Below are 11,709 nucleotides of genomic sequence, written 5' to 3'. Positions count from 1 at the left end.
GATAAGGCCTTACCCTTGCTGTGTCCAGCCCAACCCTGACCTGCACACGTGACCTCCTTCATGGTCATGTCACAGCTGGCTGGTCTGTCCAGGGCAGGTGCCTTCTGCACCACACACCAGGAATGTCAGGTATCTGAAGGCAGGCTGCACCTCTATCCCCTGCATGTGGAATATGTCCAGCAGGATTTTCTCTAGCAAGAGGTCACAAGGGCCTGTGGCACCAGTGGATATCTTAAGATTCCCCAATTGGGCATTCTGGTTTTGGGGACAGGTTGTGAACAGTAGCAGGTGACCCTGAACCTTGAACCCCTGGTGAGTGCAGAGCTCACTAGCTTGGGCTTCACTTAGGACTCCAACAAGAGGCTGTGACTCCCCCCACCCCACCCCCCCAAGGCCTGAAGTCAGCCAACCTGTGTTCCGGTGGCTTCTCCAGCCAGTAGCATTTTTGGAACAAGGCAACAAAACACAGGAGACAGACCCCAAGGTGTCACAAATACATATATACACACATGCACACACCATAGGCCACTGCCACCACACTGGGGCTCCCCAGGGAGGAGGGGCAGTAGAAATGGGGTCGGAAGACAGGGAGGCCTGGGAAGCTTAAAGAAGGCCAAGAGGCGGACAAGGCAGACAAAGCAGCTGGCTGGGGACAGGGCTGACACCCACAGGAAGGGGTTACAGGAGGAGCACACACAGACACAGGGTGGCACTGCAATTAGAATGTCACAGGTCACTGCCAGCTCCTCCCAGGATGTTCTGGCTTGGGTGTAGCTGGGGTGGCTGCAGGGAGGGACACCATGGCTCTCGTCCCAGGTCCCACTGGGTTTGGGGGTTTGATGGGCCCTCAGCCTCCTGTTCAGTGGTGTCCAATATGGCTTGGGCAGTGGTAACAGGTCGCAAGTGTCCGTCCGGCTGAGGGTCCCCGTGTTCCCGTCCCAGATACTGGATCCACAGCTCACAAGGAGGCATTTAATGAGACTCTGGGGTCTCTGGCCCGGTTCCCGCCCGCCAGATGGCTCTGGGGACGGCAGGTACAGCAGGGCCCATGCATGCTGGCTACTCCATCTCTGCCCGTGGGGCTGCACGTCCCGCCTGCGGGTCTATCGGATCCGGGTGAAGAGGTTGAGCACAGACACAGACTCCTGGGAACAGGGATTGAAGTGACTGGCTGTGCCAGGGTGCTAGGCGAGCCCAGGGTGCAAATGCAGGTGGGCAAGCATGGACACACCACCCAGCCATGTTACCTTTGTAGAGCGGGTTTTGCTGAAGACATTCCAGAACCGCAGGGTCTCATCCCCAGCTCCAGTGACGATGGCCTCCCCATCAGGGGACATGGCCTATACAAGGGACAGAAGGGCACTAGCTATTTTCCAGTCGCAACAGGTAGGCTTCTGGGACCCAAGCAGAAGCCAGGCAGGTGCCAGAGGACATGGACCCTGGGCCAGAGCACAGGACACACTAGGCCCCTGTGGTGCTTAGCCTGATCCCTGGGTTCCCACACTTGGCAGGACAGGGGACACTGAAACGCGTGCTGTAAGGAGGCTTTGTGCCCTGTTGAGTGAGGTCTGGTGGCTAGGATTCTCTCACTTCCCAAGTTGGTGACACACTGGTTTGTTAGTGGTGGCTTTGCAGACAGCAGGAAGGCTGGCGTAATGTTCTTTGACCCTCCCAGTAAGCCACAGGGAGCCCCAGGATGCAGGCAGTGACAGCGACTCACCAGGTAGAGGACACGATACGAGTGGCCAGTGAGCTTGGCCACCTGTGTAAGGGACGGGTACTTCCACACAAGGATCTGGTTCTGTGAGTAGCCATGTGTGCTCACCTAGGGGAAGGGTTAGGCATCAGGGCTGCAGAGGACCTGGGGATTCCCTGCCCTGTGGGCTTCCCTCAATGGCATCCTGGTGCCTCACAGATGGGACTGACCAGGATGCACTGCCTATTCCTGCAGCCTGAGCTGGCATCACACAGTCCACACAGGTGGTAGGCCCCCCCTCATGCTCCCAGGGGCTCAGTGCTCTCTGGGCTGGGCTGTCTCTTCACCTCCCCCCACGGCCACAGTGCACTTACTAGCTCGTTGGCGTGCTTGGACCAGGCTAGGTTGCATACTTGTGAGCCTGTGTCAATGCACTGCAGTGGCTGGCCTGTCAGAGTGTTCCAGAACCGGATACAGCGGTCAGCTGTGCCACCACCAGATGCCAGTAGTCCATGCTGGTGTGGGGACCAGGCAATAGCCTTCACGGCTGCCAGGTGCTCCGTGTACTGCTGCACAGGACTGAGGCTTGAGTGGTTCCACACGAGCAGCTGCAGGGCAGGCCGGGGCAGGGCTGTGACACAGATCCACCCAGGGACCAGGGGCCAGAACACAAGGCATGCACAACCCAGGGACATGTGCACACCTTCAGGACAGCTTTAGAGAAAGGGTCCTCAAGATGACCCCAGGGATATGAGTTTCCAATACTTGTGCACCTTCTAAAACCACCCCTTCCCTTGGGGCATCAGGTTCTATGGGTCACCCAGCTGAGGTGACCCACAGGGACAGGCAGCTAGCCTCCTGGGGGAGCACAGGGTGATTCAACCACACCTTGTTGTCATTGCCTCCTGAGGCGAGTAGCTGGTGGTCAGTGGACCACTTTAGGCCACACACTTCTTGCCGGTGGCCCTGCAGCCGCCGCTCTGACTGCAGGGGTGGTGTGCGGATATCCCGCTGTAGGATCATGCGGTCACGGCTACCAGATGACAACTGGTCAGCATTCCAGGCCAGCGCCCCTACAGGGTGGCAACAGGTTAGCCCTGGCCTGGTTGGAGGCTGTGTCCCAAGGCAGAGCTGGGCAGGGTCCTCACCCACTCGTGCTGTGTGGCCCTCCAGGGTGGACAGTTTCTTCCCGGCACCGGCATCCCAGATCTGCACGAAGCCTTTGTGTGTGCCAACGGCGACCAGATTCCCCTAGGTGACAGTGTGGCCACGTGAGACGCTCACCCATCACATCCTCCATAGACACCCAGGGCTATCTCTGTAAGCTCATTTTGTTGTTTTGCTTTTTAAAACAAGGACTTACTCTGTATTCCAGGCTAGCCACACACTCAAAATATAGTCCAGGCTGACCTCAAACTAAGGGTAATCCTCCAGCCTCAGCCTCTGGCTGCTTCTATAAACTGCTTTGCTTAAGCCCTCCCCAGTGTTTTCCAGCAGTGGAGTCCCCTGGGCCAAAAAAAGTGACAGTGTGTCACCACTCGGCCACTACCACTCCAGCTGGGGCACACTTCCATCCCAGCGGCCAAGCTGCAGCAGGAGCAGCCGCAGCAGCAGGAGCAGCCGCAGCAGCAGGAGCAGCCGCAGCAGCAGGAGCAGCAGTCCCCAAAAGAAGGCTGAGGCTTGACAGTGTGCACCTGGGCAGCACGAGGGAAACTAAGCATCTCTGCCCTCCCCTCCTGTGGGGAGAGCCCTCTGCACTCACCCGCTCAGACCAGCCCACGGAAGTCACTGAGTCCCCTTCTACAGAGAGGTCACAGAGCCGGGTCACCTGTTGGCAGGAGGTTAAGAGTGAGAGGCAGATGGACCGTGTCCCCTTAGCCCTCTGTCCCCTCCCTTCTGGGTATCCCGACAGCCTCGGCCCGTGCTACACTGGCGCCCACCTGGCTGGTGCACGCGCTCCACAGGTACACGCAGGTGCCCAGCCCCACGCTGAGCACGTTGAGGGAGGACCAGTCCACCAGGTTGAGGTAGAAATCGTCCTGGAGCTCGGGCGCGTCCAGCACCTTGAAGGGAATCTTGGAGATCTTGCGCGTGGGCTTCCGTGGGGACCGCAGCAGCTTCTGACTGTGAGGACAGCAGGCCGCTGCTCGCTGCTGCCCTAGACCCCCATGTCCCCACCACCAGCCTGCGGGCACTTGGGAACCCAGCCCCGGCTCACCTTTTGTTGCTGACAGGGGATAAGGAGTATGGGGACACGTCATTGCCATCGTCTGGACTCGAGCGCTTGCTGCTGAGGGAATACTGGGGGCAGGACATGGGCTTGAGTGGCTCCTATGCTCATGAAGGGGGAACCATGAGCACCCCAAAGCTAACACAGATGTGGTGGAAGCCACAGAAGGGATAGAACAGGTCCCACAGCGCTGCGACCTTGCAGGCCACTGGGTGCCACCCGGCTCACCGTAAAGAGCCCCTTGTGCTCTGGGGTGGACGGCTGTAGCCTGCGATCCTCCGTCTGGGGATCCTGCACCTTCTCAATGCCAGCGCCCAGTAGTTCATTCTTCAGCAGTGCAGAGTAAGCCAGGCCATCTGCAAGGGCAGGGTGCAAGTGTGTGTGGGGGGTGTCTCAGCTGAGTGGGACCTGCAGAGGCAGGGCATGGAAGGCCAGACTAGCTGCCAGGGATGTGTGGCAAAGGGTGGAACCGACCCCTCACCTTTGCCATTGTCAGAGGTAGCGTCCTTGGCTTTGCGGTTCTGGCTGGGGGACTTCTCATTTTCCTATGGGAGAGGAGCGGGTGAGAGGGCAGCACAGTGTGAGGCTGCGCTCTCCTCAGGGCCGCAGGCCCAGGCCCTGCCCCGGACTCACATTGATCCTGTGGAAGTTGACACTCCAGTTAGCCCCAGCCCGCGAGGGGATGAAGCGGTCACCGTGCTTGCTGGGCGAGGACACTGGGGAGTTGGCTGGTGTCAGGGTTCTCCGAATCTCTGAGACCTGGGAGGGGTTTGGGATTTAGTGGGGGTGACAAATGGCACGCAAGTCCCCCAGCCCATGTTCAGCGCCGCTGTGGACGGCGCCAGGGTCTACAGGTGACGGTTCTAGGGACTTGATAGGACAGCTCCTGTCACTCACACATGGCACCGTGTTCTCATTCTGGATGATGATCTGTCGCAGGAGCCTTCGCTCATAGTCCTGGTCCATGGCGGGCGGGCGGGCGGGGCGGGGCCCGCAGCCGAGGGCAGCCTGTGGATGAACAGAAGCACATGACAGTCCAGGCCTCTGGGACACAACAATGAGGAAAGACAGGCTGGGCTCTTTTGTAAATCTATGTTGTTTTGAGACAGGGCTTCTCTGTGTAGGCCTGGCTGTCCTGGACTCTGCTCTGGAGACAGGCTGGCCTTGAACTCTGCCTCCTGAGTGCTGGGTTCAGCCAGTACTGCCTGACTTATAAATCTTGTTTTTGAGACAAGAACTTATGCTGGTCTCCAACCCTTTAACCCTCCAGGCTTAGCCAAGGATAACCCTGAAATCTTGCTTTTCCTGCCTTTGGTATATGTCACCATATATATCCAGTGATCATATCACTGGAGCCAAGCATCCCTTAGGAAGGTGGTAATGTGCCCTGCAAAGGGGGGATGTGGGTGGGTGGCTAGTGGGTTCCATCCTGGTTCTGAGAGTCCCAGGCCAGCCCATCATGCTGTATGTGTGGTGAGGCTCAGTCCCTAGAGGGAGGTGAGGCCAGTGCCCAGTCACGACTCGGGGGGGCCTGGGACTCCTTCAGCAACAGGAGCGACTGTGACCTGTGGTCTCTGGTGCTCATGCAGACAGCTTACACTTGAGATGGGAGGGCAAGGTCAGCCACAGCAGAGACCATAGCCACTGTGTGATAGCACAGCCTCGGGGCAGCACACAGTGCCCAGCTCAGGCTCCATGGCTTCAGCTTCTTCCCCCTGCTACCTGCCCCCCACTACAGCATGAGTGCATGAGTGAGTACGTACACATGCGCCCCATCGCCACCACAGACCCCTTCTGGCATGAGCCGTGAGCCCCCCCTCTACCCAAGGTTGAATCACTGACTACAGAGACCCACGCGAAGGAGAAGCAGGAGATGGGCTCCAGCATTCCTTCTCTAGAACCTTCCACCTTCCCTTCCCCACACTGAAGCTTTGTAGTCATTCAGCGCCAGCTCTCCAGCCACCCTGGAGCCCAGCACCTTCTCCAGCCCCGGTCCCTTCAACAGTCAGAGAATTGTGTGACTCAAGAACTGCACTCCTCGGACTGCAGAGATGGCTGAGCAGCTAAGAGCCTTTAGTGGCCAGGCCTGAGAGACGGGTTTCCAAGACAGAGAAGTCAGCGTTTGTTAACAGCTGTGCAGCTAAACTCAGATGCTTACTGAGTGTCTATAGATACAGGATACAACACTATGGGGCTGGAGAGACGGCTCAGTGATTATGAGCACTGACTGCTCTTCCAGAGGTCCTGAGTTCAATTCCCAGCAACCACACGGTGGCTCACAACCACCTGTAATGGGATCCGATGCCCTCTTCTGCTGTGTCTGAAGACAGGGACAGTGTGTTCACTTACATTAAATAGATGAATAAATCTTTAAAACAAACAAACAAACAAACAAACAAACAAAGAACTGCACTCCTAGATGTTCACCTGAGGTGATGACTCCACACAGAGCCCTGCAGAGCTGCAGGCTCAAGGGGAAGAGGGCAGGAATGGATGAGCACACGTACTAATGTGACACGGAGAACATCGTGTCCAGCCTACACTGTGTGGGCTCCACGAGAGGGACCATGGCCACCACTCCATCCCCACTCTAGCCATCCACTGTCCTTGAGACAGGCTCTTACTGTGTATCTCAGGCTGCTCTGGAGCTTGTGACCCTCCCTCCTCAGCTCCCTGGGCTGGGATCCCTGGAAGATCAGAGGTTCAAGTCCACCCTCAGGCACACTAGCTCAAGGCCAGATTGTTGACACCTGAAAAACACACAGGCTGGGGACCTATTCCGATGTGTCACCTTGACACTATAGGTGAGACGCTAACTCTGGGAGGACAGGGCCTTCAAGAAGGCGGGGTTGTACACTTTCCTGCTGTGTGTGTCAGTCTCCTCTGGGACCTCACCTGAGGTGTCACAGGGTGCTCAGACACCTAACAGTGCTCGGTGCCCAGCCAGGCCCAAGCACACTCGGGAGTGAAGGCCATCGTCTGTGCCTGCCCCAGACTGCGCTATCGGGAGCCAGGGCCCAGCCACCCGTCTCTGTTGTGCACCCATCCTATTACTTGGCACTAGACACAGGAAGGCCCTCTGCCTCCTGCCACCAGGAAGCTCCAAGAAGGCACAGTCAGCTCATCTGGCCTCCAACCACTGGTCACGCCCTCCAGGGGCCACAGAGCGTGAAAAACTGGTCCCCACAGCTTGTGTGTCAAGGAACGGAAGAGGAGCTCCCACCTGCAGCCATGTGTGGGTTAAGTGTGCTGCAGGGCCCTGTTACTTTCTGTGGGGCTTGATGGGCCCTGCAGGGTGCAGAGCTGCACCTGGCCTCTACCCACTCCATTTCAGGAGCTCCTTGAGTCCCAACAGGCATGCATGTTCCCACAGTCAGGAGCACTCCCAGGGAGGGCAACAGAGACTGCTCAAGGGACCCCAATGTTAGGGGCCAGCTGCCCCTGCCACCCTGGCCCTACCCCTACCCAGGCCCACAGCAAAAGCACAGGCTTTTTACCCTCCTCTTCCCTAGCATGGCTGGCGACAGCCACCTTCCACTCATGGGAGACTAGCAGAGGGAGACCTGACAGCTCCCATCAGCCAAGGACCAGGTGTCTGCAGTCTAACCAAGTCATCTCACTCAGTCTGGGGCCCAGGGTGCAAGAACACCCCCGGTATGCATGCACACACCTTCATCCAGGTCTCAACCTATCCTAGCCAGGCAGCTTCCAGGTGACCATCACATCCTTCAGAGCTGGCCAAAGGGAGTCTAGTGCCCTAGCCTGTGGGGAGAGACCCCCGCCACTGGTCTCTATGTGACCAGTGCATCATTCATGTGTGCCACTGTGTGTCAACGCCTCGCACACTATGTCCCCAGGTTCCTATGGCAGGCACAAGGGCTCTGTCCCCTGTGGGTACTGCAATGCACATCTCTGTGTGGTGTCCTGGGTCCTGTCACTGCCATCACTAGGGATGGGCTGGGAAGGAACAAGTCACTAAGAGTAACATATATGTAATCTTGTTTTTATGTGTGCCACCTTGGGGATGGGAGTACTGGAATGGGGGATGAGGGGACTTAGCTACAGCCCAGGGCAGAGCAGATGACTAAAACCTGTATCCATCTCCAGCCTCCAGTGATATGGACCAGGGACACCATGGCAAGAAGCTTCTCAGTCAGGTCAGAAGTAGGTTCCTAGGCCCTGGAGGCTGGGGTGGCACCCAGGAGAGTGAACTAGAACTAGATACAGGTGATGACCACATTATCCCATGAACATAGAAAAACCAGCTGGTGAGAAGGTTCAGAAGGCAAATGCAGCCAAGCCTACAAGGCCTGACTGAGCTGCAGCCTAGGGACCCAGGAGGTGGATGGAGAGTTCACCCCTGCAGCTTCCCTCTGACGCAGGAACGCATGTATGCACACACGGTGCGGAGACAGACAGTGCTGAGTCAGCACACCCTGCTGTGGTGGAGGGCCACTTCTAAATCCAGCTCCAGAGCGTCCAACGTCCTCTCTGGCCTCAGCCTCCTACACACAGATAGACACACAGACACACACACACTAGAAATAAAAAATAAATCTTGAGACCAAAACAAAAACCCCTACAAGTTGGGCAGCGATGATGCATGCTTTTGAGCCCAGCACTTGGAAGACAGAGACAGTCAGATCTCTGCAAGTTGGAAGGCCAGCCTGGTCTACAGAGTGAGTTCCAGGACAGCCAGGGCTACAGAGAGACCGTGTCTCAAAACAAATCAGCCAACCAAAAATTTACAGCTTTGAGGTGTGGGGCCACAGACTGAACCTAATAGCTAAATGAAGGAAGCAAAGCCAAGCTCCAAGTAGCAGGCTGAGGCAGAGGGATACTGACCGGACCTTGGCTGTGGGGCAGGAACCCGCCACAAGGAGGCAGCAGAGGCTCTGCACTGCTCCCCACACAGCACTCAGGGTCACAGGAGACAGCCCAGGTCCCAGGATTTGCCAATTTCTAAAATTCCAAGCCCCTCTTCTCAGATCTTCACAGGACTTCAGAAGACCGCAGATCCCACTCCTTCTACATAACCCAGAACTAAAGTCTCTGCAGTCCAAACCCAGAGTCAGATCCTGCCTAAGAAATCTAGAAACACACACACACACACCCAAATGGTTTTAAAATAATAAATGGGGCTGGAGAGATGGCTCAGCCATAAAGACCATGTGCCAGGAGCACAGGTTTGGTTCCCAGCACCCATCCTAAGTGACTCAGAAGCACCCGTACCCCCAGGTGTAGGACACGGCACCCCTGGGCTTCTGTGGGTGCTGCCCGCCTGCGGCAAACATATAGACAAGCAGATACACACATATACATAAAAATAAACACAGCTTAGGGCTGGAGAGTCGGCTCAGTGGTTAAGAAGAGCACTGGCTGCTCTTTCAGAGAACAAGAGTTCAATTCCCAGCACCTACACAGCAGCTCACAAGTGTCTTTAACTTCAGTTCCAGGGGATCTGACGTCCTCTTCCAGTCTCTACCAGCATCAGGCACACATGTGGTACCCAGACATACGTGCAGGAAAAATACCCATACATATAAAAATAACAAACAAAAAAGCCACACATCATTTTTTTGTTCTGTTTTTTTCAAGACAGGGTTTCTCTGTGTAGCCCTGGCTGTCCTGGAACTCACTCTGTAGACCAGGTTAGCCTTGAACTCCGAAATCTGCCTGCCTCTGCCTTTACATGAACCACTACTGCCCAGTACCCACATACATTTATTTTTAAGAACAAATTTTAAAGGTAAAGAGGCTATGGGCGTGGTCAGGGGTGGAGCCCCTGCCTAGAATCTCCCGGTGAGGGGCTGGGGCGCGGCTCCTTGGTGGCCTCTCTCTTCTAAGCATGAGCAAAGGCCTTAGGCTCCATGCCCAGAACCAGGAAAGCAAACACACCAAGACTCCTGCAGCCCATACTTAGCTCCTGACCCTCTATCCGAAGGAAGCAAAGAGAAGACACCATTGAACAAGCCAGTGACCCGTAAGCCATGGGCTAAATTACTCAAGCACCAAACCCACACCTGAGACCCATTAATATATACAACACTTTCCATCCCAGCTCCCTGAGAGCCAGAGGTGTTCTCCGTTCTGGGAGGACCTTCACCACGGGGGTCACACCCATCCACACTGCAGGAAGAGCCAGAGGATGAGGTCACCTGTTACACAGGGGGCGTACCTCAACTAAGTGAGTTTGGGGAGCATGGTAAGAAGGCAGTACCTCTACAGGGGTCAGGGGCAGGCTTACAGCCGGACACAAGTGAAGTTGTAGGGTGATTTGAGGGCTTTGTAGGGGACAATGGCTTTGGGTCAGGGGCAGAGGATGGAGGGACCTGGGCTTGCATTTGGAGACAGAGTGGAGGTTCAGATTTGAGGGCATGTGGTGGGTTTGGGAACAGAATGTCTGTGGTTTCTGACCATGTCTCCCCTGAGATGAGACTGAACCACTGGGTGTTATATGGCAAATTTATTCTACAACCTCTTCCACTGGGGGAATGTCGGATGTGACTCCTGGCTTCTGGAGGTTGACTAAGAGCCCAGTTTGGATGTAGGGAGTGTCTGAGGCAGGGGGATTTACATCAATAAAGTAAAAAAAAATAAATAAATAAAGTCAATAGGGTGCAGATGACTGGTTTGCAGTTGTTGAGTCTTGAGTGATCAGCATGGGGCAGAATGCCCTAAATTTGGGGGTACACGGCTCAAAAGAATACAGAGTGGTGATGACAGGGTGAGGTCACTGGGGGCAGGTCACTCTGGGATCTGATTCAGAACCTCATCTGCATTGTATGGTTTTGGTGACCTGGATTTGGGGGTGCAAGGAGCCTGACCTGAGTAGCAACACGTGGAATGCTTTGGGTTTGTACATTGCTGTGTGCAGAACAAGGCTCTGGGGATGACTGCTGTGATGGACAGGGTGAGGTCAAGGTGAAGTTGCCGGCTGAGGGGACTCAGGGTTGAGGTGACGCAGGGCCTCACCTGGGAGGTGGGTTTGCATTCTGGGGCTCAGGGGCGCAGCACGGGTGTGCCCTGGGTTCGGGGGGAGCACGGCTCAGAGCAGAGCTCCGGGGATGGAGGACTCGGACAGACTCTGAGAGCTGGCGGGGTCGGGGCCCGAGCTGGAGGTCGCTGGGATGTGGGGTTCAGGGTCAGGCGGCACTGGAGTCCCTGAGAAGGAAGGGGTCGGCTGGGGGGCGGGTCCCCGAGTCACCCGTGTCCTCACCTGCCTCGCTCCGGTCGCCAGCCGGCTCCCGCCGGTTCCCGCCGGTCCCAGGAACACGCCTCGCCCGTTCGAGTCCCCGCCGCTGCGCCAGGCCCCGCCGCCGCCGCCGCCGCTCACGGGAATCCCCCGGCCTCCGCGGTCGCTAATATGGCGGCACTCAGCGGCAACCCGACTCCCTCCCCCAGTCTGTCCCGCAGGCCGCGCGCGTGCCCGCGACCGGCCCCGCCGCCCTGCGCATCACCGCGCCTAAGCCACGCCCCCTGACCCTCCCCCTAACGCCGCCGTGGTTTTTCCGTGACAAGCCACACCCTCAGCCACGCTTACCGCCCACCACGCACAGCTCTCCCCGCCAACCCCCTGCGCCCTGGGCTTTAGCCACGCCCCTTGAGTCACCAACACCTCCCCTGGGACACGCCCCCGCACCACCTCTGCCCTTGTTCCTTGAGGGCACGCCCCCTAGACACGCCCACCCTTGCCGTGCTCGCGCCCACCCTGTACAGCTGCGCCTGCGCGCCCCAGCGCAGAGCAGCTCGGGAGTATGGGACGTCCTTCAGGATTTAAATC

General features: G+C 57.1%; 1 protein-coding gene across 1 annotated transcript; it reads right to left on the bottom strand.

Moving 5' to 3' along the window:
* Positions 1–485: 485 nt before the first annotated feature.
* Fzr1 (fizzy and cell division cycle 20 related 1) lies at positions 486–11,369 on the bottom strand. The gene is made up of 14 exons (XM_076919264.1): positions 11,146–11,369; positions 4,824–4,934; positions 4,560–4,685; positions 4,408–4,471; positions 4,155–4,282; positions 3,915–3,997; positions 3,637–3,820; positions 3,459–3,524; positions 2,845–2,947; positions 2,585–2,769; positions 2,071–2,304; positions 1,721–1,825; positions 1,248–1,340; positions 486–1,145 (listed from the first exon to the last, which is right to left on the bottom strand). The coding sequence occupies exons 2-14, from the start codon at positions 4,890–4,892 to the stop codon at positions 1,104–1,106; spliced, it is 1,482 nt and encodes a 493-aa protein (XP_076775379.1). The 5' UTR covers positions 4,893–4,934; positions 11,146–11,369; the 3' UTR covers positions 486–1,103.
* Between the last annotated feature and the right edge of the window lie 340 nt (positions 11,370–11,709).

The sequence above is a fragment of the Arvicanthis niloticus genome, chromosome 22 (genome assembly GCF_011762505.2).
Source record: "Arvicanthis niloticus isolate mArvNil1 chromosome 22, mArvNil1.pat.X, whole genome shotgun sequence".
NCBI classification, from domain to species: Eukaryota; Metazoa; Chordata; class Mammalia; order Rodentia; family Muridae; genus Arvicanthis; species Arvicanthis niloticus.
Note: the sequence above shows the minus strand (reverse complement) of the source record. Positions and strands in the feature narration are given on the sequence as shown.